This window comes from Galleria mellonella, unplaced genomic scaffold (genome assembly GCF_026898425.1).
Source record: "Galleria mellonella isolate WM207_F2 unplaced genomic scaffold, CSIRO_AGI_GalMel_v1 utg33, whole genome shotgun sequence".
Lineage (NCBI taxonomy): Eukaryota > Metazoa > Arthropoda > Insecta > Lepidoptera > Pyralidae > Galleria > Galleria mellonella.
The window spans coordinates 5,187,389-5,213,793 of NW_026442079.1; the positions used below are offsets into that span (position 1 = coordinate 5,187,389).

The 26,405-nt window shown below is 33.8% G+C and overlaps 1 protein-coding gene across 9 annotated transcripts in view; it reads left to right on the top strand.

Annotated features, from left to right (window-relative positions):
• Positions 1-26,405, top strand: part of LOC113518478 (insulin-like growth factor 2 mRNA-binding protein 1) — an 81,680-nt gene that overhangs the window by 46,355 nt on the left and 8,920 nt on the right. For 3 of the 9 annotated variants that reach the window (XM_026903441.3, XM_031911685.2, XM_026903433.3), the window contains exons 2-7: positions 15,216-15,389; positions 17,815-18,201; positions 19,060-19,303; positions 20,886-21,044; positions 21,712-21,915; positions 22,850-23,107. In XM_026903441.3, coding sequence (XP_026759242.1) covers positions 15,216-15,389; positions 17,815-18,201; positions 19,060-19,303; positions 20,886-21,044; positions 21,712-21,915; positions 22,850-23,107 — 1,426 coding nt within the window. Of the gene's footprint in view, positions 1-8,117; positions 8,398-15,215; positions 15,390-17,134; positions 17,276-17,814; positions 18,202-19,059; positions 19,304-20,885; positions 21,045-21,711; positions 21,916-22,849; positions 23,108-25,437; positions 25,565-26,405 lie in introns of those variants that run through there. The other 6 variants (XM_031911686.2, XM_026903462.3, XR_003402285.3 and 3 more) reach the window with 5 other exon arrangements.

Here is a 26,405-nt window from a genome sequence, read left to right on the forward strand (position 1 = left end):
ACATATAGTTTTTTCTTCGCACAAATCAGCATTGTTTTCACCGTTTTTCAATTTTGAAATGATTTCCGCCTTTTCTTTAACAGTGAATATGCGTCGAAGCAAGTCATACTTATCCAAAAGTTTACTAAACTCAGTTGCTACTTAGAATGTCACTTTGTAACTGAACCATAAATTCAACTCCGAAATGTACGCGCTTCCCTACCTACTTAGCTGATATCTATAAACAATAGGTAAAGGTCTCCATACTTGCTGACCACCTGTGTGAATGTAAACAAAAGGTTAGAAATGTTTGTGAAAGAAAGAAATTTTGGTGTCTCTTTAGCGGCCAACTTCGGTCGCAATATCTGCATGGGATTTTTAGGAATTTGTCACAAATGATTAATTAAAAACAGTCGTTACACCCGAACTCGGCATTTCATCCAAAGTCGTTATAACCACATGAATTTTGTACTTAAAGTATACTTTAAATTCAAGGGACTTAGATTTAACATCGCTATGCTAGGCTCGTTACAACCAAGGTCGTAATAAATGAAATATATATATATATATATATATATATATATATATATATATATATATATATATATATATATATATATATATATATATATATATATATATATATATAGGGCATAAGAATTGCAAAAGCATAGGTACATAGTACACAGGTCATTTACACCCATGAATAATATGAAGCATTATAAACAAAATTAATGATGTTAAACTGTAAAAAGTACAAGTCGAGACTGTGCATTTGGGTCGCCAGTTTTCTCCAGGAACGTAGCATTAAGGTCGTAGTCGACGGAGCATGCTCTGATTTAAAACCTTTGAATGCTGGTGTCCCGCAAGGCTGTGTACTATCTCCTACTCTGTTTCTTCTGCATATCAATGATATGTTACAGATAAGTAATATTCATTGCTATGCAGACGACAGTACAGGAAATACATTATATACCGGTCATGCAAAGATCTCGCGGGCACATACCGATGAGTGCCGGAATAGACTTGTGTCTGAAATCGAAACTTCACTCCATCAAGTTTCGATCTGGGGTGAACAAAATCTTGTCCAATTTAACCCCAAAAAGTCACAAGTCTGCGCGTTTACCGCAAAAAAGACGCCGTTTGTCGTATCTCTTCACTTTCAGGGCACTTCCCTTGATAAAAAGTCGAGTCTAGGAATTCTGGGCGTTGATATATCTTGCGACGTCCAGTTTTGCGGTCATCTGGAGGAGAAGGCTAAGATATCTTCCAAAAAGTTAGGAGTGCTCAATAGGGTGAGACGATATTTCATGCCAGAACACCGCCTGAAATTGTGGTGGTGGTGCACCTGTGGGCAGCAGCGCCACAGTACCAACTCCTTCCGTTAGACCGCATTCAAAGTCGGGCGGCTCGAATTATCGATAGTCAACTCCTTACTGTCCGACTTGACCCACTGAAACTGCGCAGAGATGTTGCATCTCTGTGCATCTTCTACCGAATTTATCATGGGGAGTGTTCTGAGGAATTGTTCGGATTGATACCTGCTGCTGATTTTCACCACCGTACAACCCGCCACAAACTAAAGTTTCATCCCAATCATCTGGACGAGTGGCGGTCTTCCACCGTGCGTTTTTCAAGGCACTTTATTCCACGCACAACCATTCTTTGGAATCAATTTCCAGCAGCAGTATTTCCGAACCGATACGACAACATAACCTTCAAGAGTATATTCCTTTTTAAAAGGCCGGTAGCACACCTGCAATGCCGCTGGTGTTGTGGGTGATCATGGGCGGCGGTTGTCGCTTACCATCAGGTGAGTCGCATGCTCGTTTGCCCCCTGTGTTGTAAAAAAAAAATCGTCAGTGCAGTTAACCAAAATAAACAAAATTAAAATGGCTAGTTTATTATGATAATCATAATTTCCTTACCAGCTTTCGCCTCTATTCATGTAAAAGCTACATAATCGGCTATGTAATATTAAAAACATGAAAAGGAATTTGTATTAGTTAATTTCAAGCTTGAGTGGAGCAAACCGCAGCGCATTAGTGAAAACCGCATTCTAATCGGTTAAGCTGTTTATTAGCGTGCACAAACGCATAGACACACAAAAATTCTAAAAATTATTGTTTTGGTTATTTGTGTTGTTTTGGTACTGCGTTGATAAAGCCCCCAATAATAGTTTTTCTTATATATCTTCCATGAACAGAGCGACCAGTTACGATTTTATTATATGTGTGATCGGGACTTTACATGACGATTACAGGTAAATAATACCTATATATCCTAATTTTTATTATCGATGTTAATTTTTTTTTAATGGATGATAATGGAATGGTAACCCCACCCGCGCTATCAGTATACATCAGCGGGGCACCAATGAAGGATGATAGGTGAGGATGAAGTAGGTCAGTTAGCCCATCATGTCGAATTCAACAAGAATTGTTCACGATGGTTTCCAAGGGGAACCACGTGGAGGTCGACCTAATAAGATACATTGCTAGCAATGGGGCTGTTAAACTCCATTGCTAACAATCCTTTTTCCCCCTATCGATGTTAGTTATAAATAATAATAAAATTTGTATATACTTTTTGCCTATAATCGCGTCTCGTTCGCTATTATAAATTTTTATTTATATGAGGGTTTACAATTATTAACAATTAGTATTATTAACTTTTTCTCGCGATACTTTCTGAGTGACCTGGTATATTTTATACCTGTAGTAAACATAATAATTATTGAAAGTTGGCTTTGTATTTTTTATTCATTATTGTAAAGCAAAAAGTGTTAGAGAACGTAAACGCACAAAGACCAGCCTTATCACTAAAAGAGATCTCTATCCAGCACACTTTTAGAGATGAAAGAAATGAACTAAATATCAGTAAATCTAGCCACACGTGTAGGAGTACATTTAAAAAAAAAACTGGCATCTGTGAGTTGAACTCACTCGCCGAGGCTTCCGTACATAAAATACTCTCTAAAAAGGTTTTTGTGTTTTTTTTTTAGACAAGAAAAATATTTGAAATGTTGTAAACTCATCCACTCATCCATCGTTGTTACTCCAAAAATACTCCGAAACACTAAGAGAAATAAAGCCACGGTTGGTAAGGGAGCCCTAACAATAAGTACTACTTACTCGTGCCTAGCCATAGGATATAAGCACTGTATTCACACATATTTCTTAAACGTAATACTTGTTCGTTGTCTATGCGAAAATAAATTGATTTGTATTATTATAATTGTTGTAAAATAATGATGATTGGATTTAGCCATACGTATATAAGAAATTGTTTTTCATGGCAACTGGTTCTAAAAATGGGCTTAAGATAATTATATACAATTTTATTGCAGTGTACATATTGAATTCTCTAAATCATAAGTAATCAAGTAATCAATAGTTTATCATGTGGTATATATTTATGTAGGTATAAATATATAAATAGTATATTAATATGTATGTTTATTTTATGAAAGTTTGTAAGAAGTAGGAAAACTAATGGAATATACCACTTGATAAAACGTTAGTTGTTAGACCTTTAGGAATGCAACTGTGAAATCCCCATCCAATTTGTATGCAGTAGTTTTTGTTTGATACCGGAACAAACATACAGACAGACATAAATTTCATAAATTATTGTTTTAGCATCTACTAATCTTATTAAGAACCTTCATATTTCCCATACATAGGGCATCGTTTAGTTACAATTTTCTTATATTAAAGCTTACTGAATCGTGTCATGGTACATTTAATTCTATTTGTATGTACTGTTAATTAGATAAATATTTGATTGAAAGGATTCAAGCAGGGTAATTTCAATAATGTATTTTAAGTATTTTTATATTCTTCGAATATAATTAACACGTCGAAATATTAACGCCTAATTTCAATCTTTATGAAACTAGTGGAGCGCGGTACATTTTACTTTTGACTGTATTTTTTTTTTTAATATTTAATTAATAAACAAAGTCGTCTATAATAAATAGTTTCGATACAAGCCCAGATACAATCGGATTTATCATATGATTAGGTTTAAAGATTGTAATATTAAAGTTATTCAGTGCATGTGTGCTTTAAACGCAGTTGTTCGGCACGGTTGCACCTGCCGGCAGGTGGCTATTTTGTTCTGTACACGTGCCACCACTGCCGCGTACAGATTACCAACTGTTTTTCAGGGTTCCGTACCTGAAATGAACCAGCAAAATTAAACTTTCCTCTTTGTAAATTAGAAGCATATTTGTTACTGATCTACATGCAGCCCGACTTAGGAATACATGTATATATATTCTACAATTAAATCAATTATACATACAATACCCTCTATACACTCCCGCCAAATCAATAATTCTTTTAATCAGCGCGGTCGTGTGCCACTCACATCAGAACATATGTATATAATCAAAAAGTGGCTTTATTTTTATTTTACTAATTTAAATATCGGTGTTGATTTGTTACTTAACAACCGTAAACAATGTGATTTCACATTTTTTTATATTAATATACATAGTTACTATTTATTTGACCAATGTTACTATAAAATAGTCGTATACTTATTAATATATTTATTGATAACATTTTATACATTGATGGTAGAAATCCTATTGGAACACTTGTTAATATATAATATCTCGAAATTCCAACTCCCCCCTCCTTGTTTCTCTAGATCTTTTCACTCAAATGTATCCATGTCGTGTATAAGGTGTTAAGCTGTAGGTATCGTCGTTATTTTTACTGGTAGAAGGCCGCCTTATTCTATATTCGTATGTTTAATGCAACTCCACTTCTTCTTTTTCAATATGTTAAAGGATTGCTTTTAATATTTATGAATAATCATAATATTAATCGTTGACTATCCACTGTTGAATATAGGCGTTTATCATGGGGGAAGGGGGGGGGGGGGGGAGATTCGTTAGTATGTGGTACACTTGGTAGGCGAGAGGAAGAAGATGCTGCCTATCTCGACTTTTAACTTCTCTTAGTCGCCTCTTCGACTCCCACGCGAAAGGAAGGTGTGGTTCATTCTATGTCGGGAGTACACGGCAATATGGGGGGGGGGGGATACATTTTGTCAGCATCGTTTCACATACAAATAAAGGTTACATGAGTGTCATTTCTACCCAGATTTAAGTTTAAGATGATGTTTTATTTTGGACTAGCAATGTTCTAATCACATACCTCAAACTTATCTTTGCATAACATAAACAAAGTCGTTTCCCGCCATCTGGTCACTTAGATTTTTTAAACTACGCAACTTATTTTAATGCGGTTTTCATCTATAGATAGAGTGGGTGATTCAAAAGGGATATTTATATGTATAGTTTAATATTGTTTCATGATAAATTATTAAAATATGACTGTAATAATTGTTCAAGATGTCGATCAAAATCAAATAGACTGAGAGCTTTCACTGAGAACCTTGCTTTAATCCGTCCATTATATTGTAAGGATACCCGTTTAATTCATATTCGATATGACAAGCTGATGCAAAAATTAAAATTGCTCTACCTACTACCCGTGTGAAGCGAGGGAGCGCACCTAATGATTTTATAAGTTTAAATACTTGTCGTTGTAAATGTTCGAGGTCGTAGTAGTTGATAAAAGTTCTTATCAGGTCGTCGTCGTCAGCACTTGTTCCGGTTTGAGTCGTCGTTAAATCATAAAATACTGATTAAGTTGAACAATGAGTTTTACTTTGATTTGTGGCATAGCGACAATTTTAGATGCCAGTTTTGATCTAGTCTGTTATATTTTTAACTTTGCAACAATTCTTATTAATAACTAAAAACATATCATTAAAAGCATTACAGCTTTGTCCGCGTGAAGGTTAGATGGTTGAAACCAAAAGAAAGATCATCATTAGATAGAAGGTGTTGAAGTTAATTTCATCGTCTCGAGCCTCGTAAATGTCGAATCGATAACTTTTATTGGCAGTTTTTTGTGGTGCTCAATAATTCGAACTTTAGTTAAAGTCGAATCATATAATTTAGTAGAGATTTTCATGTTGCTTTGTAGTTATCGTATGATCAGAATCACCAACGAGACATCAATTATCAAAATAAAAAGCGTTTCTTGCTGTCTCACCGTTAAAAGCTTTTGTTACGCGCCTCAGCATCTGCTTCAAGAGTGAAGTACCTGCCTTCGCTTGTCTGAAGTAGAGGCTGTTCAAATGTACACGCTGCTAAAAGCTTCAATAAAAAAAAAACTCGTTTTGAGGTAAACAGTAAGAGGCTCCGTGTGCCACATGTTGCAGCGTGTCCAGGTCCACTCGAGTTGCGGTCGTGGTAATTCGAATTAGCATAGCACTATAACAACATGCGATTGCTTCTAACGAAGAGCCTACATAAACAGTTTTGAGACGAACATTAATATCAGATCTAAATTTCATTAAATTCGGAAGTCTATACGCAATTATACGAACTTAGTAAGTACTACCTACAGAAGCATCAAAATGATCTCTGATGCTCACGAATGGTGTAGTGTTTGTCTGTTTTGTGGTGTTGATAGTGTTGTCCAAAATATAGGCGATTACTACCACTTTTATCAGGGTAGTCAATCTGTTCGTAGATCTTTATTTTATTCACAGAAGAGGAATATACCGAAGTAAATAATTAGATACTTATGAAAATAAATTATGGTTGTCCAGAAGGTGATATTGGTGTTGCCTAATCGATGACCGACTGATCTCTTGTTTCGTTAGCACTCTTAAGTCATTTGTCTTACTTGCTCTGTCCCCTAACTTGCATTTGCATTCTACACTCAAATGTATAGAATATTTCTAATTTAGTCAAGTTTTGATTCAACAAGTACTTACATTTTGCTATAAAAATAAAAAAAATTACTGCCTAAAAATAAAAAAAGAGCCGTTTAAAGAAAATGGTTATTCGCACTAGGAATGATGAACGATACCCCCATATATTCAATACTTAGGAACGTTACTCAGTGTTTTTTATTTGGTAACCCCGTCCGCGCTAATGGTATGCCGACGGAGCACTAGTGAGGGATGAAGGCTAGCTTTTCATAGCCTCACCTTCTCTTAGCCCATCATTATGAATTCATTTGGAATTAAGTACAATGGTTTCTAGGGCATCAGTGAGGATTTTTTTTTTATGTGATAATGGAATGGTAGCCCCGCCTGCGCTATCAGTATACGCTGGCGAGGCACCAGTGACGGATGATAGGTGACGATGAAAAAGCAGATCAGTTAGCCAATCGTGACGAATTCCACTAGAATTAATCACGATAGTTTCCAAGGGGAACCGCGTGGAGGTCGACCTGATAGAGTGTATTGCTAGTTATAGGGAAATCAGACCCCATTACTAACAATCCCTTTCCCCTCTCAGTGAGGATGTTGACCTAGCGGAAAGGTATATTGAATGTAAAAGGGCTTACTGATTCCCATTACTAACAATCCTTTCCCTCTTGCTTACTCAGTATTGTCTATTCCTTCTGTCATTCCGTGACTAGAATGAAAGGCACTATAATATCATACCTGCAAGCAATTTTTTTTAATTATTAATTTTTTAAATCCGGAAGACAATAATTTCTGTTCTTGACCTCTGTAGATACCTATTTTTACGGATATAGTAGTATTCGTCTTAGTTGAATCAATACTCATTAGAGCTAATGTGACACGCCTTAAAATAATTACCATTTTTTTTTATTTCATGGATTAGATTGTTGTTGAGACCGAATTATATATTTCAAATCTGGTTACATCTGATAAACCGAGATAACAATGAAATTTATAAAAAAAACTTGCTAAATTGATGTCCTTGACCAAGGTTATTAATAGGGCATGTGTAAGTTATAGTTCTTATATAATATTAAATTATAGAATGAGTTCTAATAATTCTTGTCGGAAGGCACATCATCAGTTGTCTTTTAAAATTTTGAAAGTAGGGGTAGGTAGGTATTGTGTATTAAGATAACTTATAAATTGTGTGTAGTGGTTGAAAAATCAAGTTTTAATTAGAAAATACTTAATTAGAGGGACTAGTGAATGAATGTTGTTTTTATCAGTAGGTCGCGCATCGCGCTGGGTGGGTGGTTGGTGTAACAGGCGCGTTTTTGATGGCATGCGTTCGTTTTGCATTGCAAGCCCGTTCTGAACTCGCGTCGGTCGGCCGCAACCGCTACTCGGAACTCGGTTCACTCACTCTTCAGTCATACGGCAACACTCGTTGTTGCGCCACAGGTCTTTTGCTTGTGTGCTAAGTATACCTACTTCTTTATTCCATACAAATTGTTTTATCGTATTTGTTACATATATTATATCAAGTAACGATTCCCTTGATGATATTTGTCGGGGCTTTCGCTGATATAACGGTGACAGTATAATTTGCATCAGTGTGCATCCTTGTCCGAAGCGTGCTGTTAAGTTTCACAACTGGCTTATGGAATACAGAATGGCGAAATACCGCAGGTATGGCTACCTATGTCGAATAAGACTAGAAATAATTAATTTTAGGTATAGTTTAGGTCAATACGTACATTGTGTAGTGTTACAGCATGCTAGTAAAGACAGCAGAATGTTCAAATGTTTGTATACTATTAGTAATTTTGTGATGGTTCAGCGAATTCTATGCACATGAGCACGTGGTGCGTAAAGTAAAATGGCGGCGGAGCCGGGCGCCGTGCCGGGCGTTGTGTGGTTCAACTTGTGAATCACTCGTTTAGAACGCCGGCCGGCGGACTCGATTGATAAAAGTGTACTTACTCTTAACTGCCGGGTGAGATATGTCGCTCTCAGAAATATGACTATTCTTCAGTTGGTCCGTTTCGTTCTTGATCCGATTTATGGTATTGGTTCTAAATATCGGAAACAAAAAAGAGAAAGTAGTTAATTTGTCATATTATGTGTATAGGTCCTTATTTTATATCTTCGTAATTCGGAATCAATTTTAGTTATTCTTTTTACAGTCGATACGTAAACGTATATTTTGGTTTCCCTTATTAGTTTTGTTACTATGTTCATTTGTTGGTAGAAAGTAATATTAAATTATTCAGTCCTTCTCGTAAATGTCTCGGAGGTGTCATTACTCCACATCACATTATATACTTATGTCATATTATATTTACGAGGGTAAGGTAAAAAATTCTCGTTCTGACAATGAAAGACTGCGATTTTCAGTAAAAAATTATTTTAATTTTTCAATATAGTCTCCCTTGACTTCAACACACTTGATCCAACGTTTCTCTAACATCAGTATTCATTTCAGGAAGTGAGAGCCTGGAAGATTGTGAACCTCTCAACTTCTTTATCGGACGTAAACTGCTTCCCAGAAACAAATTTCTTCAAGTTTGTGAATAGATAGAAGTCTGACCGAACAAATCGTATCCCAAATCATGCAGTTTTCCTATCGCCAACGCACCCTTGTGTGCAAGTCCATTTTAACGAAAAACGTGCCTCACGTTAACTACAAAAATTCGTGTAAATAAACTATGTATTTGAGAAAACAAGTTTAAACTTGTCATACGAACAAATGACACCATGCACCTAGGCAAAAAAATAAATTTTTTGTTGATTAGAACGGCATTTCTGTGTGAGGCCGAGAACTTTTCACCTTCCCTCATATATTTTATATAGTAAAATAGTGTGAAGGTTCTCTATAACAGCAATAATAACAAAACTGTAAAAACTACCTAATTGAATGTTTTTAAAGATCTAACTTAAAGCGAGTTAATCAAAATTCATGCATACAAAGTTGCGGGAAATAGGTAGGTAAGAATCAATTGACTTATCTAACAAAATAAGTCCATTGACTCACGCATTTACATTTAGTGTTGCAGTGGGAAGATGCCTAGGTAGAAATAGGTATACACGTTATATAAATATTCTTTATTACCAAATCTTACAAATAAATCTGAAACATTTCAACATCTCGCAGAAAAAGTGGTTCTAAAAGACCGTTCTCTGACTTTAAAGACCTCACAATATTATTTTTTTGGATAAAAAAAAAACTTGAAAGCTTTAATAAAGAAAATTTGCTTACACTTAATTTGACAAAAACAAAATATGTTCTACAAGTCAAAGTCGTCGTGACCATCGACCATACTTCCCCTTACCGTCAATTCTTGTGATTCCAGTCGTAGATTATCATGTTCCTGCAAAACAAAAGTCAACGTGACCACTATTCGCTACTTAGGAGTATTGCTAGACGCCTTAAACTGGTATACTATTGTATACCAGTTTAAGGCGGTGCTGTAAAAACAAAAATTATTCATTTAGAAAGAGTTCAAATTGCAATTATTGCAAGTTTTGGTACAAAAACCTTTCAGGTTTCCCACTGACAAACTATACACAGAAAACAAGGTGCTCAGGGTTCGACAGATCTACATCTCAAAAGCAACAATATCTATGCATACAAAAATTATTAACTCTCCTGATTTCAGTCGTCTTGTCCGCCGCCATCTATTCCGTGTTCCTGTACCAATCTAATAAACTCTACTTTTGTTAAGTATCAAGTCTTGCATTTATGACCAATCTCCCAGGCGACTTATTTTTTTTTCGACACCTCCAACAAATATCGTTATACTTTAGCCAGTATATACAAAACTTAACAAATTATATACTAAAACTTTCCTTGAGAATCACTCTATGTAAAATGTATATAGAGGGAGATTTGTTCCACAAAGTATCATTCATTTATCTATATTATTATTTTAAAATTAAAAAATTTTAAAAATTATTTTTATAAAGTAATTAATCTACATGTTTATAGTATTTATCATTGTCTACAAAAAATTCCGTGAGGCTCTAATTATATAACTATTACAGTTAAGTCTCAATAATTATGTCCAAAATTTTATAGATATAAAGATTACATTCGTATCATAATATTTATCCTCATTCAAATTAATTTATAAACAAGGTTGATTATGTACAAATAAATTTCTCTTCAAATTATTTGAATCAGTTTTTTTTTTTTTTTTAATGGATGATAATGGAATGGTAACACCGCCTGCGCTAACCGGATACGCTGGCGGAGCACCAGTGAAGGGTGATAGGTGAGAATGAAAATAGGCCAGGTTAGCCCATCATGATGAATTCATCAGGAATTAACCATGATAGTTTACAAGGGGAACCGCGAGGAGGTCGACCTGGTTGGGGTATATTGCTAGCAATGGGATTCTCGGACTCCATTACTAACAATCCCTTTCCCCCCTGAATCGGTTAGTTATGCGGCTATAAAAAAAAAAAGATAAGTACCGCGGCGTGAATGTTTACTCCTTCCTTTAAACAGCAATAGAAGATAACAACTGTTGTTATCTTCTATTGCTTAAAGTAACAATTTAAAATACTAATTTTATCTGTCTACCCGTAGGAAGTCGGGTCGAGTCGCTAGTAGGACAATATTTTGAGACTTTTGTTCAAGACACGTGCAACTCGTGAAAGTCATTGCTTTTTTATTTTTTTTTACTAAGATGAGGGATCACTATAAATAACGTGTTCTTACTGCGTACTGTATTATTTATATATTTATTTATATAATTATGTCGAAAAGGTTGCATACGCCTATATATAATATGTATCTTTTTACATTTACTTAACTGTAACAACAAAATTACTCTATTGTCAATTTTCAGTGAATTTATAAGAAATGCAACAATTATTTAAAAATACTTATTCTGATGTTTATTTTATTTTCACATTACCAATAGCTCCTTAAAAATTCATATAAACGTACACAAATTATTAAAATTACAGGGCAACCTATGTCAGGTCGTCTATGTAAATAAATCTTTAATAATATTATGAAATTTGCACCCTAAACACTTAACCAATAACTATTAAATTTACATGCACTATATGAGTTGTAGAAGGACATGAGTTTAAATATCCCACTCACGCGCACGAAAACGGAGTAAAAGTTAGTACATAATAATTTTATAAGAGCTTTAGAGATTGGAAAAATGATTATTTCAAATACATTATAGTCAATTTGTATAGTCAACGGTGTACAAAATACACAATCTTAGGCAGTCGAATTATATAAAAGTACTAGCCGTCCTAGATAAAACAAGTTATTGGCGTGATATCGCTAGATGCTCCGCCCATTTATAATTGTAGGGTGAATTGAAAGATGTAATGTTAGTCAATACATAAAATAATTTACCTCCTTGAACTGCATGCAGCCAGTCCCTCACGCGTATAAAACACTATGTGTACCTATTTAGGGTACCCATTGTACCAAGTTACCGCGTAACCTATTGTGTAATGTAATCGTATTACAAAATCCGGTGTACTCAAGGACAGATCTGGTTTTAGTAGTTTACATTTGTACAAAATGCAACCCTTATAATATTTACTTTGAATTCCCCTTCCAAGTAGGTAAATAAAAGCAAATATACTTACATAACCTATCTATATAAATCAATAAATACAATTGCTAATAGAAACCTACATAAAACTTAAATAGTGAACGTGACTACTAAAAAACTTTTGCAATACTTGTGACGGCGATTTATCTATATCTCGAGAGTTCTTAATTGTTGCCATATGTAATATTGATACACAAATCTGTTATACCTAATCATTATTGATTTTTTTATAATATCTATTTATTTAACATATACAAAATCTGATAGTATTAGTATTTAGATAGTAATGCTGTCAACTATATAATGAATGAATGAGTTTCCGAATTACATTGTGAAACATAAAAGTTTAAAGCTTTTAATACATTAATTAGTAATAGTAAGTAGCTAAATGTCATACTGGTTAATATATGTATAGTGTATGTTGATAAAACTTCTTACCTGTACATTGCTGTTATTTGTGAAGGTAAGAATATATTAATTCTTATTGTGTTGATATATTTCATATAATTTACAACTATGGTTTTATCTGAAATTGATAAGAACAAATGCGTAAACAGCGAAGTTGACCTACATGATGGACACTGCTACACTATGCATACATGCACTCATCTAGCGGTTGTATAAAGAGAGATAGTATGTATGTTCATTGTTGTATGCGAAGTGAGATAGTAAGTAGGTACACTCACTACGAGTCGAGAGGGGGTCATGCAACGAGCGTGTGCAACGGAACGGAGTTGTGAATGGCGCGGGCGGTTGATAGGGAAGGGGAGAGCGCGAGCAACGTTGGAAGACTGCGGGTGTGAAGAAGTTGAGCGGGGTGTCACAGCTGATGATGTCATCTTGCCGCCCGCCATTTTGTAGCGAATAATACGTGCGGCTTGTACCGCCCGGCGCGCGGGTTTCAGCTTTTATTTACTGTCCGTATCCATCCGGTTGTACAGTTCTACTGATTAGTCATCGATTTTATAATACCTAGACCAAAGTGCGAGCAATCAAAATTTATATTTAATTTCAATTATAGAAACATAAGGCAGTCTCATATTTAGACAACTAAAAAAAAAACCGTTCGATTTCATGTAATTTGAGAAAGAGTAGTTCGGGTTCATATGCGTGTCAGTTCAAATGTAACGTAACTGTTACAATATGACGAAGACTAGTGGAAAACCAAATTCGCTTTCCTTTTTACGTCTAACGACATTTTGTAAAACTTTTTGCACCTTTACTTTTTAGGGTAATTCAACAACTCTTGAAAACTATTCTGCACAGTACTCCATTCCATCCATTCGTCCTCTTCTTCTCTTCCTTTGCGGTTGCCAACTCGTCTGCCAAGCGTGGCAACTACTGGCAACCCCTGATATTTAATGGCTGATATGATGATTATCATAATACATTATTATGTTAAATACTCCTGCCCGAAATGCATGAAAATTATTTTTTTTTTTTACAAAAATATTACAATTGCTCTCAATTTTCTGAAAAACGGTCGTTGTTTGTAGTAAAACATCCAAGTAACGAATTACTCTAGATGCATTTAATTATGTAAATAATATAAAGTTCCACAAGATAAATCTGACTTCAATTATGCCAAAACCAATTATTTTGATTTAAAAACTACTGAGTTAACACAATTTCTATGGGACCAATCTGTAAGCATATCCTCTCGGATAAAAAAAAATCTACCGGTTTATCTTATTAAAATAATCTATGTATAAATGTAGAGAAATTAAGATTATATATTATACTATTACCTCCAATACTTCTTGAATAAATTTAAAAAAGAACCGCAGTTAGGCACACTCTTAAGGGAGAAGGGGGGGGGGGGGCGGCGGCGGAGGGGATGTCACCGGACAGAGTCGTATTCATCGGGTCGAATTACTCTAAAAAGTACAGGTGTCAAAAAGTTTCACAAAAGGCCGTTAGAACCCTATTTTGTGTGATCTCTTCACTATCAGGCTACGGGGTACACAATGGTGGGGGCTCTCGCGTGTTGACTGCGTGCGTACTCTGCCAACGGTCAATGGCATTACTTTACGCGTATACAGTATCGGACAAATATCTGAGTAATATATGAAATAAGTTTTAGTTTTTATGTATTAAATGACCATGTCAATAATTTGATAGAAACAGTTTATTAGTATATATAATAATTTTTTTAATTAACATTTATAAAAATATAGTGTTTTTTTTTTGTATATTTGAAATAGGTATTATAATCCTTTTTAAGACAGGCAACATTTTTAAATAGGTAATTTCAAAATAACGTTGGCAGAATATCATATTAGACAATATTACAAACGTTATTTATTTCATTATTTAAATTCTAGATAGAGAGCCATGATGACGTAATCGTTCATCTCACTCGCACAAAGCGAAAGCGACAATAAGGTCTAAACCAAGGGTCGGCAACCTGCAGCTCGCGAGCTACATGCGGCTCTTTGGATTTGAAACTGCGCCTCTTTAGTTCGCGCATACGCAAATATTATTTAATTTATAAAAAAAATCGTTCCGAATTGATTAACGAGGATTAGGTATCAAACTTAATTTATGCAAGTACTACTTATATACGTATACTGCAAGAAAATTTTTTGTGTAATAAAAATATCTCTTATATATTATCAAATGTATAAAGCCGTTCAGGTTACGGGTAATTATAAAACAGATAAACATATGACATGCATATCTTATTAGATACCCCTCTCCTGCTGGCGTAATCGAAAGAAAAGGAAAAAAATAGAATTAATATATCTACAGAGCTTGGATTCTAATTTGTTTTTAAATATGTCTGTTATTAACTTTAGACATTAGTCTACTTAAATGATCGCGTGTTAATTTCTGTTTCTTATAAACTATGTCTCCATTGTCATCGAAAATAAGGTAATTTGGCACATTGTCTATAAGTGGTTATGTCGCTTCTCACAGCCGATCATCAAAGGTGGTACTCATCAGTGGTCTGCCCCTGCATTTTCGCTTCGACAACATCGAGCACCAACTCGCACAGTATGGCAACGTGCAGCATTGCGACAAAGCGACCTCGCGTGATGCCAACACCCAAGCGGTGTACATAACGTTCGAGACGCCGGAGCAGGCGCAGCTGTGAGTATACTGACTGTTTGATGGCACATCGGGACGTATTGCATTGTTTGTTCCACGACCATCAGCAGGGTGCTTGGACTGTCGCTTCTTCTGTCTCACCCTTTCCTTTATGATCTTTGCATGATTGCGTGAATATTATTCTAATATACAGTATGTTCTTCTTGCTTCACTATAATTTTCAGGTTGTATTGTAAAACAGACGTCCGTTTTAACAGCATGATGAATCGCACTTAAACGTGTTGTACTTTGGTTTTTTCGTAAATTTATCGTTGATTAACAGAGCATGAGTAATCCATAGTTACAAATATTTTTACATGTTTGTCATTATTTAAACTTTACCTTCAATCGGTATATTGCATGAAGAAAATGAAGTGATAAGTTTTATATAAATTTGTTACTTGGATACTGTCTAAAATAGTCTTTACAAGTTGCCTGTTACATTTGTCTATTATACATATATAAAATTCAAAATCGAATATTAATATTCATGTGGATATTGTATTAAGTATATGAAATTGTCGCCCCTCTAGCAGATTTGTAGCCATAATATATCAATGGCTTAACATTTTAATGCTGCTTCTAATTACCTATGCACTTATTTTATAAATTTGAATGCAAAATATGACGGGATCGGATCCGAATCCTGAAATGACATGTCCCATGAAATTAATAAAGTTTCACAAAGTAAAAAGTTACTTCAGAGAAAAAACAAAATCTGGCCTACTGCCTACTTAATACTAGTGTATTTCATTCATATAACAATTATTCAAATTAATAATTATATGATTGTCATTAACATCTATCTTACTCTCCATGGCATTAGATTTCAACATTCAATACATTTCTACACTTCACGAGATCACAATAGCCATTAAATCAATTAGCTGATTGGAAGACTCATGGCATACTATCTTAACTATGCACTTCATATAATTTAAGACGAACCACGATCTCATTTTGACCAAATTTAATGCAAACAAACCCGTATTGTTTTAAGTCATAAATTCTAAAATGAAATTATCACAAACCACTTTTTGCACCACACGCCAAAACTTTTGTTTAGTATGTTTTTTATTGAACTTTTACTAGTTCTATACAAGGTGATGGTATTGTAGGTATTAATCCTCTACCGCCCTTTTTGACGCTTATATTTTCATTTTTCAAACATGTATTATAATGATGTTGGTATATTACATCAATGGGAAACTAATATTGCATGAATATGCGCATCTCACGAAGCGCACTGGTGAATTCGCAAAAACAACGACTACATTTGCAGCTTCTATTACAATTGAGATTCTTGCAAGAAACTACTTGTTTGGTCTAAAAAAATATTATACGTATAACTGTTTTTTTTTTTTTTTTTTTGTTAGGTTAAAGAGGTTGTAGTCGAAAAGAAAATTCCTGAATATGTCCCCATATGTTTTACGTGCTACTTTTGTCAGTACAAACTGCGGTATGCACGAGATATACCTTCTATTTCGTTTAGGATCTAGATAATGATTATATATTTGATTTGGATCTCTAGTAATACTTTTATATTTAAATAAAGTAAAAGATGAATAAAAATTGTAAAAACAGGGATATTGCCTGCCGCATAAGATATTGACGTTCCCGGACGACAGTGTGTCCGGTAATTTCATCATCTTATGTCGCGTAATTCTTGGTGAGTGTGGTGGTAGATTGTTAATTTTTAGGTGTACAGTACAGTTTAAAAATTTCTAGATTTTGTCACTTCTCTACACACGGACTTAGACACTGGTGTATATTCACAAGTGCAGTTCAGACTCGTAAACGTCGTCTGCGTAATTCAAAAATTACAAGAAATTCACAAATTAATGATGCGTACGGTCCTGTGTCCTAGTGTGGGAGAGGCTTTACAGACGGTGAGCTACCCATTTTTTAAACTCAACAGGTGCCAGTCAGATTGTGATTTATATGAAAACTAATCGGGTAGATTGGAAATGTTTTAACCTATTTCAAAACTTTAATGTCATAGTAAATTAACATACAAGAACCAGTATGAACTTAAACTAAAATCTATTATGAATCTTGAAACTCTTCTCTGATATTTGCAATGCAAAAACGTGTGTATTGTTAAATCATTCTGCTTTCTTAACTATTACTTTTTTATCCCTTTTTTTATATTGATTTTTGCATGTATTTTTTCTGTCTTTTTTTCTCGTGTACTTGGTTACTGTAGTATTTTTATATCTTTTGAATTAATAATTGAACTAATATAATAATTGTTTACCAAATAGTAATGAGTAATGATATAGTAGAAAAAGTAAAAATACTTATTGTCTCTAATATGTAAGTTGAAAGAATTCTTAATATAACAATATTTGCATTGTTTAATGTGCGGTGAACGGGGCGATTAATTAATTGACGACAACAGACTCAATACTTATTTTGTTTGTTACAGAGCTATCAATGGCTTGAATGGGTGTGAAATAGAGGGCAGCCGAATGAAAGTGGAAGCCGCAGAGCAAAACGCCCGGGGCGGGCGGCGTGGCAGGCCAGGCGGCGGCCGTGGGGGTGGCGGTGCAACCGGCGGCGGCTCGCGACCCACCGATTTTCCATTACGGTTATTGGTACAAAGCGATATGGTCGGAGCGATCATAGGTCGACAAGGCAGCACTATACGTCTTATTACACAGCAAAGCCGCGCTCGTGTTGACGTACATCGCAAAGACAATGTGGGCTCCCTCGAAAAAGCCATAACAATTTACGGCAACCCCGAGAACTGTACCAATGCGTGTAAAAGAATACTGGAGGTCATGCAACAGGAGGCAAATAACACTAATAAAGGGTAAGATTGCTTCATCTACTTTCTGTATATAAATGGTGTTTTATTACATATTTTTTAGGAACATCTTAATCAAATTTATAAAAGATATTTGTCACTCAATTACGCTTAAATAACTGAACTAATCATAACGAAATTTAGTATTAGTGTTAACTAAGTAATATTTATTCTCCTGGATTAACACGTACGATAATTTTTATCTAAATTCTCTCCGAAAATAGCAAATAGCTAGTATGTAATAAAGGTGTATATAGAGGGGGAATATTGTAAAACTTTATGGTATTTTACATACAAATGTTTTACTAATAGCTGGATATTGTCATTGTGCATTGGTTTGTAGATTGTTGTCCTGTAAATTTTATTTACATTGGCGCACTTACAAATTAAGGTACATGAATTCCAACAAATGATATTTATAGTAATCCTACTTGAATTCATAATTTAGGTGCCATGTAACGACTAGAATCTAACGCATTGATTGTGACGAATTATATAATATTTTGGCTTCGATTGCCCGGGCCTTTTAAAGTTAGCACATATTCAACAATTTAAACGTAATTGAGTAATAAATATAGAATCATTCAAATATCTTTATAACTTGTCTCATTTTTATTTTTACAGCTATATATTACTATTAAGATTAAAATATAGTTCTGAAAAAAAAATCTAATGGGAAAAACCTTATAGTTGACCTTATCGTATGATATATATATTCATATATGCATTTTGTATCGAATATTTGTGCATACTCTTAACGTAACACTTGAAACTGATATATTCACTTGATTAAATAACATATCTAAGTTTTACATGTTACACTTCTTTTCACAGTGAAAATAATTAGCCTTTTTTTTATTTCAGTGATATCTGTCTTAAGATTTTGGCTCATAATAATTTAATAGGAAGAATTATTGGTAAAGGTGGGAATACCATCAAAAGAATCATGCAAGAAACTGATACCAAGATTACAGTATCTTCAATCAATGATATTAACAGCTTCAATTTAGAGCGGATTATCACCGTTAAAGGATCAATTGAAAATATGGCTAAAGCGGAGTCACAAATATCAGCTAAATTGCGCCAGAGTTATGAAAATGACTTGCAGGTATGTTTAATTCATTGCCTCTTTACAAATAGTTTTTGATTATGTGCTAGCAATTTTTATTGTGATTTATGTGATATACTATGATTGATTGATATGATTTTTATTGTGATATACTAAATAATTTTAATAAATCCAAATGCATAATAAAAAAAAATCCAAATGCATGTGGTACATTGGTTAGGCAGTTTTTTAGTAGATCCGAAAAAGCATGTTTGAGTTTATAGATTTTATGCCTTACCGGGAAACATGATTACGATGATTCTAATTAATTATAGGTTGTAAGTAAAGATATAAAATACTTATATAGAATCAAATCATGTGGTACGTAGGCGGTAAATTCTACAAAATAGTTTTAGGATTACCAAAATACTAGGATGTAGATAAAAGAAATAAATATATAGTCAAATCTGTATTTTAATTTACATAATATAGGTACTTTCATAATTTTAGTATATAGAAAATATTTATTCATCGACTAATTTTACTGACAACAGAATATTACTAAATATTAATTTTGGACATTATCGTAGTGAATACATAATATCTTTGAAAAGAATGTAACAATCTTGAGTATTGCCATTCGATAGAATTTTGTCAAATTTTCGCACGTTCAACTTGTCTACTGTGGCCTTATAAAGTTCTTGCTATTTACATGGTGTAGTATTTTTATTCTTAAAACATTCTTATTATTGATTTATTGAATTTATAATACTTTTAAATATTATATTGATATTAAATTATCATAAATATCTCACCTATCTTAACATCATAAAATCATTTACATTTTGTTGTATGAGAAAGCGAGATTAAAATTTTCAAAATTAATCCCATTAATTTTTTTAGTAAAACTGTTGACGTTATAGCATTAATGCAATTATTATTGTACTTAAATATTTCCAAGAGATTAGCTATAAGGGTAGGTAGTATTTAACGGTCGATTATTTATTATAGATACATTAATGCGATCCACGATAAAAGTCGTTCGTAAATGTCACTGACCGCTCCACATTAGCGTTGGTTAGTTTTAAAGTAAAATTTTGTACAAAGTATTAACAATTACTTAAATGGATGCTTGTTAATAATATGACTGAATTTGATTTTAAACAATCGTATATTACTGAAAACTTGACTTAAATTACCAGCAAAAATCGCAGACACAAAAACCAGCGTCAGTACAATTGCGATATTTACTACCGAAACGGTGTTACATTACATAGTGCTTGACGAAATAATTATTCCACTATGAAAAAATCTAAGCTTACACATACACGAAACGCATTCGGATGTGTTATAGATACACAGGTAAAGAATTAATACGAACTCAGCGTAATTAGTATGGAATGCGTTAAAAAACGATAGGTTAAAAAGTATTTATTCATAATAAGTATCATTAGATTTCCCAGTTCAGATAATGTGAATTGTGATGAATAAGAATAACCGAAATGTCATATACGATAATTTACTGTTATCATTATTTTTGTTAGGTTTTAATTTTTATACTGATTACACGTATACAAAATAATAAGTAGTAATACACAGCTACGGAAATATGGTATAATATAAATTTGTTTTTGTTCATTAGGTGTTGGCACCGCAAAGCATAATGTTCCCGGGGTTACACCCGATGGCAATGATGTCAACAGGCCGCGGCTTCTGCGGAGCTCCGCCGCCATTCCCGCCGCCCATCTATGCGCCACTGGCCGGTCAGAGTGGAGCGCAACAGGGTGCTGGTGATTCGCAGGTGATTGGATTTTACTTCATTTCACAATTATTTAATTTCGAATTTCACAGTTGTGTTCCTAAAGAACAAACTTAGAATATAATGGTGACTCCATCTGCGTTATCGGTAACACTGGTGAGGGATGTAAAGTGACGATTTGCACAGCTGTGTTTCAGTTTGAAGGGTGGGATATGGCAGTGAAATTACAGGGTACAGAAAAATAACACCTGAGTCCTCAGGAATGGTAACGAAATGGGAGTATCATGGCCGATACAATATACTCTGTTATGACCATGGTAGTGCACATATCTATAGGCGACGTTTACCACTTTCCATCAGGTGTGCCGTCAGCTTGTTTGCCATTCTAAGTTGCATAAAAAAAAGCAGGTCAAATAGCCCATCGTGACGAATTCCATTGGAATTAATCACGTTGATTTCGGCGGGGGGGGGGGGGGGGGGAGTCTACCTGATGATAGGGTGTATATTGCTAGGAATGGGTCACTTAGACCTCATTACTAACAATCCCTTCCCCCCAGAGTTTCATAGTTATTTGCCATCTAGAAATGGTCTATTTTAATTATTTTTCAATCAGATATTTACATCATAAATTAGTTTTTTACTCCATATTTTGCTTACATGTGAGGATCAATAAGCTAACAATGTTAAAATAACATTTTTATTGTTACAGGAAACTACTTACTTATATATACCCAACAATGCGGTAGGCGCTATCATCGGTACTAAAGGCTCCCACATCCGTAACATAATTCGGTTCAGTAACGCGTCTGTGAAGATCGCGCCGCTGGAACAGGACAAACAGGCCGAGAGCCAGAACAACGCGCAGCAAGAGCGGAAGGTCACAATCGTCGGTAGTCCTGAAGCCCAGTGGAAGGTACGAAACTATTACATTTTTGTATGCTACAAAAGTAAAGATATAAGCAAAAGAACCCAATGCCACTGACAAAGTTCTAAGGATTAATAAGCTGTGGCAATGGGTTAATTATATAGCTCGAAGAACCAACAATTAATAAGGAAGACAGGTTCTTGAGTGGCGATCTTGTACGGGAAAACGCGTAGGACGACCCCCTCCCCTCACTAGATGACGGCCTCAAATGCATTGCTGGGAGTAAGTGTATATAGGTAGCTCGGGACCGTTCCTTACAGCAGTCTATGTGGGAGACTTATGTTCAGTAGTGTATAAATAATGGCTTAGATAATGATGCTACAATTTTGAAATTGCCAAAACATTTAGTTATGACTTATTATTTCTTATTAGAAACTTAGTGCCCAATTTAACTTCGAATCAAACAACAGATTTATGTATATTATGATTAATTAAACCAGTGATTCTCAACCCCTGTGCGGCGGCACTTTTGTGTGCCGCCAAATTTTGCAAATATTTAAAATTTTTGTCATAAACTATTTATGCAGTGTGTTGTAGTAAGTGAATAATTTTTATCTTTTTCTTTGTGTGCCGCCAAATTTTGAAATCGTTAAATATGTGCCGCAACAAAAAAAAAAGGTTGAGAATCACTGAATTAAACTAAGTACCGAAAGTTGATAAAACAGACGTATTTTTGTAAGTAAATATTGACCGCTTTGGTATTTGTGATTACTTTTTGATGACCTCGATGGTCTAGTGGTTAAACTAATGAGAATGAGACGATGTGTCTCATTCTCCGATGGCGCGGGATCGATTTCTGCGCAATACAAACATTTGTATTCATGACTGTTTGTATTGATCTGAATGTTATTTTTATCTTAACATTTGAACCTGTGTAATTATTTTATTAATCTGTTTAAAATATCTACTTTGATATTTCCAGGCGCAGTATTTGATCTTCGAGAAAATGAGGGAAGAAGGTTTCATGTCGGGATCTGATGACGTCCGACTGACTGTCGAAATAGTTGTCGCTTCGTCTCAAGTTGGGCGGATCATCGGCAAGGGTGGTCAGAATGTACGGGAGCTACAGCGCGTGACCGGCTCCCTGATCAAGCTGCCAGAGCAGCCGCAGCAACAAACTGGTCAGCAGCAAGACCACGACACGACCGTGCACATCGTGGGACCGTTTTACAGCGTCCAGGTATGACATGACGCTTATGCGACCCCTCATTGTTAGTTTTACATCAGTCATCATAGTGTATTAAATATACTCAATATTGTTATAAACATTGCTGCATAATTCTTGTTCTTGTTTAGAGTGCACTTATTAGTTTACGCAGCACATACACTATGATGAATTGTCTTGTTTTATATTCATAACTAGATGAATAAGTAATATCGAAAATCTATTAATAGACCGATTAACAAGGAAACAGAAAAGGAAAAATGCTGCAATTTTCCCATTCGTGTTTCAACCGTGAAGCAGTTGTGTTTGCATGGCTGTGTTTCGGTTTGAAGGGTGGGATATGGCGTGAATTTACTGGGTACAGAGGAATAACACCTGAGTCCTCAGGAATGGCAACGCATGGGGGGTATCATGGGCGAAACAGTATACTCTGTTATGTCCATGGTACTGCTCATGTCTATAGGCGACGGTTACCACTTTCCATCAGGTGGGCCGTCAGCTTGTTTGCCATTCTAAGTTCTATAAAAAAAAAAAAAAAAAAAAAAAAAAAAAAAAAAACTTGGAATAGTTGAGCCAAAATGACTTCTGAACGAGAGGTTAAAGGATTTAAAAATAAAAAAAAAATCGTTTTTGCCAAATAATTTTAAAACTTTAACAAATTAAAAAACATTGAAAGCGGAAATTGTATTCGAAATAATTCTGCGCATTTTGATATATAATTTTTTTTACTTTCTATATAAAAAAAATTACCAATGCTTTTGATGCCCTCCTGTATTTTTCTTGTTACATTTTTATCTAGCCTTTTAAACTTATATCAATCCATATATTGAAATTGATACATATTTGTTGAGTCTCAATTGAAAGACGATAAAAAAATCTTACACAATATTTTAGACTGTTACATGCCGTGGGCTGAGATAGAGAGCGCTCAAATCATTTGTCAAAAAATCAAATAAAATAAATTAAAATTAAGTAGATATAATTTCATTTCAGCCATTAACTGTGTCCATTGCTGAATATAGGCCTTTCTCATACGGGAAGTTTTGCTAGTAGTTGCCAGACTTGGTAGGTGAGTTGGCAACCGCAGTTAGGCTTTTAGAGATGTTATAAGAGGGACGCTGATATGATGATAGTACGAGTATTTCCTATATTTCTGAAATATAGATAGAGATTTTATTTTTCCGATTTTATTTTTTCATTAAATTTTGTGTACCCAATAAATAATCATACAAGCATTATTATTAATTATATTTATAATTTACATAACATTTAAAAAATATATTTTTTTAAATGTAATTTGCGAATTAAGTAAATTTATAAAAACGCTTATATTTTTTACGTATATTTTATTATAAAACGTGTTTATTGATTTGTTAGATACAATACAAAGTTCAAACTAATTAGCGAGCCAAAGAAATAATGTTATTTTAGATATTGGTTTTATAAAATGAAAAAATATTGAGATTAATTATTTTTTTTTTTTTTTATTTATATTTTATAAAGAATTTTAGAAAAATGTCATTATAAAGCCTAATGATTTTGCTACATAATAGTATTTGATTTTTTAACAGAAATTTAAGAAATTACAAAATACTTTAAAAATAATGTTGACTGAAAATATGGTGTTGCTCCCTGCACTGTATAAAACATAAACATAACGGCGGTAGTCACTTACCATCAGGTGAGCCGCATGCTCGTTTGCCCCCTGTGTTGTAAAAAAGAAAAAAAACGTAAAAACTACTTATAAATTGTCATAATTTAATCAGTCGGTTTTTCATCTAGAGTATTGAAACAAATGCCAAAATATGCAGAATTGCTTTAACTATACTCTTTTCTTATATATTTATAAGCTCTTTTAATCGTAGTTAGTAGTTTTTGAATAAATTGCAAAAACTTTATATTTAAATTCCTATAAATAGCCCTTTAATTCCTCTTTCCGAGTTGGGCTTTTTTCTTCTTTCAAAGTCACCTTAACCTGAGGATAACTATGTCGAGTTTCAAGTTTACAACAATTTTTTCTATGTGCTATTAATAGATAAAAGCATGTCGACTCTTTAGTGTAAGTAGTAATTGCAAATGCGAATATTTGTTTTTATTTATTTTATTCTTTTATAAAATGTGTGTTATGTCAGAGTTGTGTGTGAGATTTGAAATAACAATAATACATTATGTAGTTACAAAGGTCCATTAGTTATATCTAATACATAGGTTAAGAAGATGTGACGGGAGTTATCACTAAGATAAGTATATTTAATTTTAATATTAGCTGGCGCAATGCGAATTTATTAAGATTAATTTTCTTATAAAACTCACTGTGGAATAATTGAGAACTTTACATTTTGTAGCGACCATCTGAGGCCGGATAAGACATGTGAAGAGAGAACCTGTATAAGGATTCGATTGTTCTATGTGAGCCAGTGAAATGGCCCTACATATACTGGCCATTTGTACCTTTGATGCAACTCTCTATAGGTGAGTTCTACTTCCCTATTATGTACCATAAAGTAATATGTAACATAGCGAATGTTCTGATAATAAAACCCTTAATTTTATACGGTCGTTTAATTTTTGCTGTGCCTTTTATTACCGTTTATTATGGACTTTGTAACTACATCTGACGGTCTTTTTCATCTGATAACATTGTACTGAAAGGTTGTTGTGGATGTGATGATTGTGAGAAATAAAAAGTTATTATTTTTTTCATAAACGTTGTATTTATATATTTTTATAAACATCAAACCATCCTTTAACTGTTGAAATGACACCTTTTTTCTCTAGCCATTTTTTTATAAGTAAATAATTTATTTTAATAATATGTAGGTTATATAATTCTACGTAGTATAGTATATTGATTAAAACCCGTATTTTTTTTTTATAAATGTCGTATTTATATATTATACATTATCATCAAATAATCCTTTAACTGTTGAAATGACAAGCCAATTTTTATAGCTATATTTTTAATAAAAAAGAAAGTGAGAAAATAAATTAAATTCAACATAATTGTTCCTAATAAGTATCAAAAATACGTATAACAAAATAATACAAATAGTTCGCTTGACTGATGTTTATTAGATAACGAGACTGTCTATATGAAGCGCTATTATATGTCCATAATAACTCATTGAATTCCATTCTATTTGAATGAATTTTGAACATTGAATAATACAAATATGCATTATTTATATGTAATCGGATCAAATAAAAAATCAAATGGTCCAGACGTTCTCGAGTGGTTTAATAACGTAGAATTTTTATTTAATAATTAATGGATCGGGCTTCGATCATTAATACCAACCAGAAAAAGCCCTAC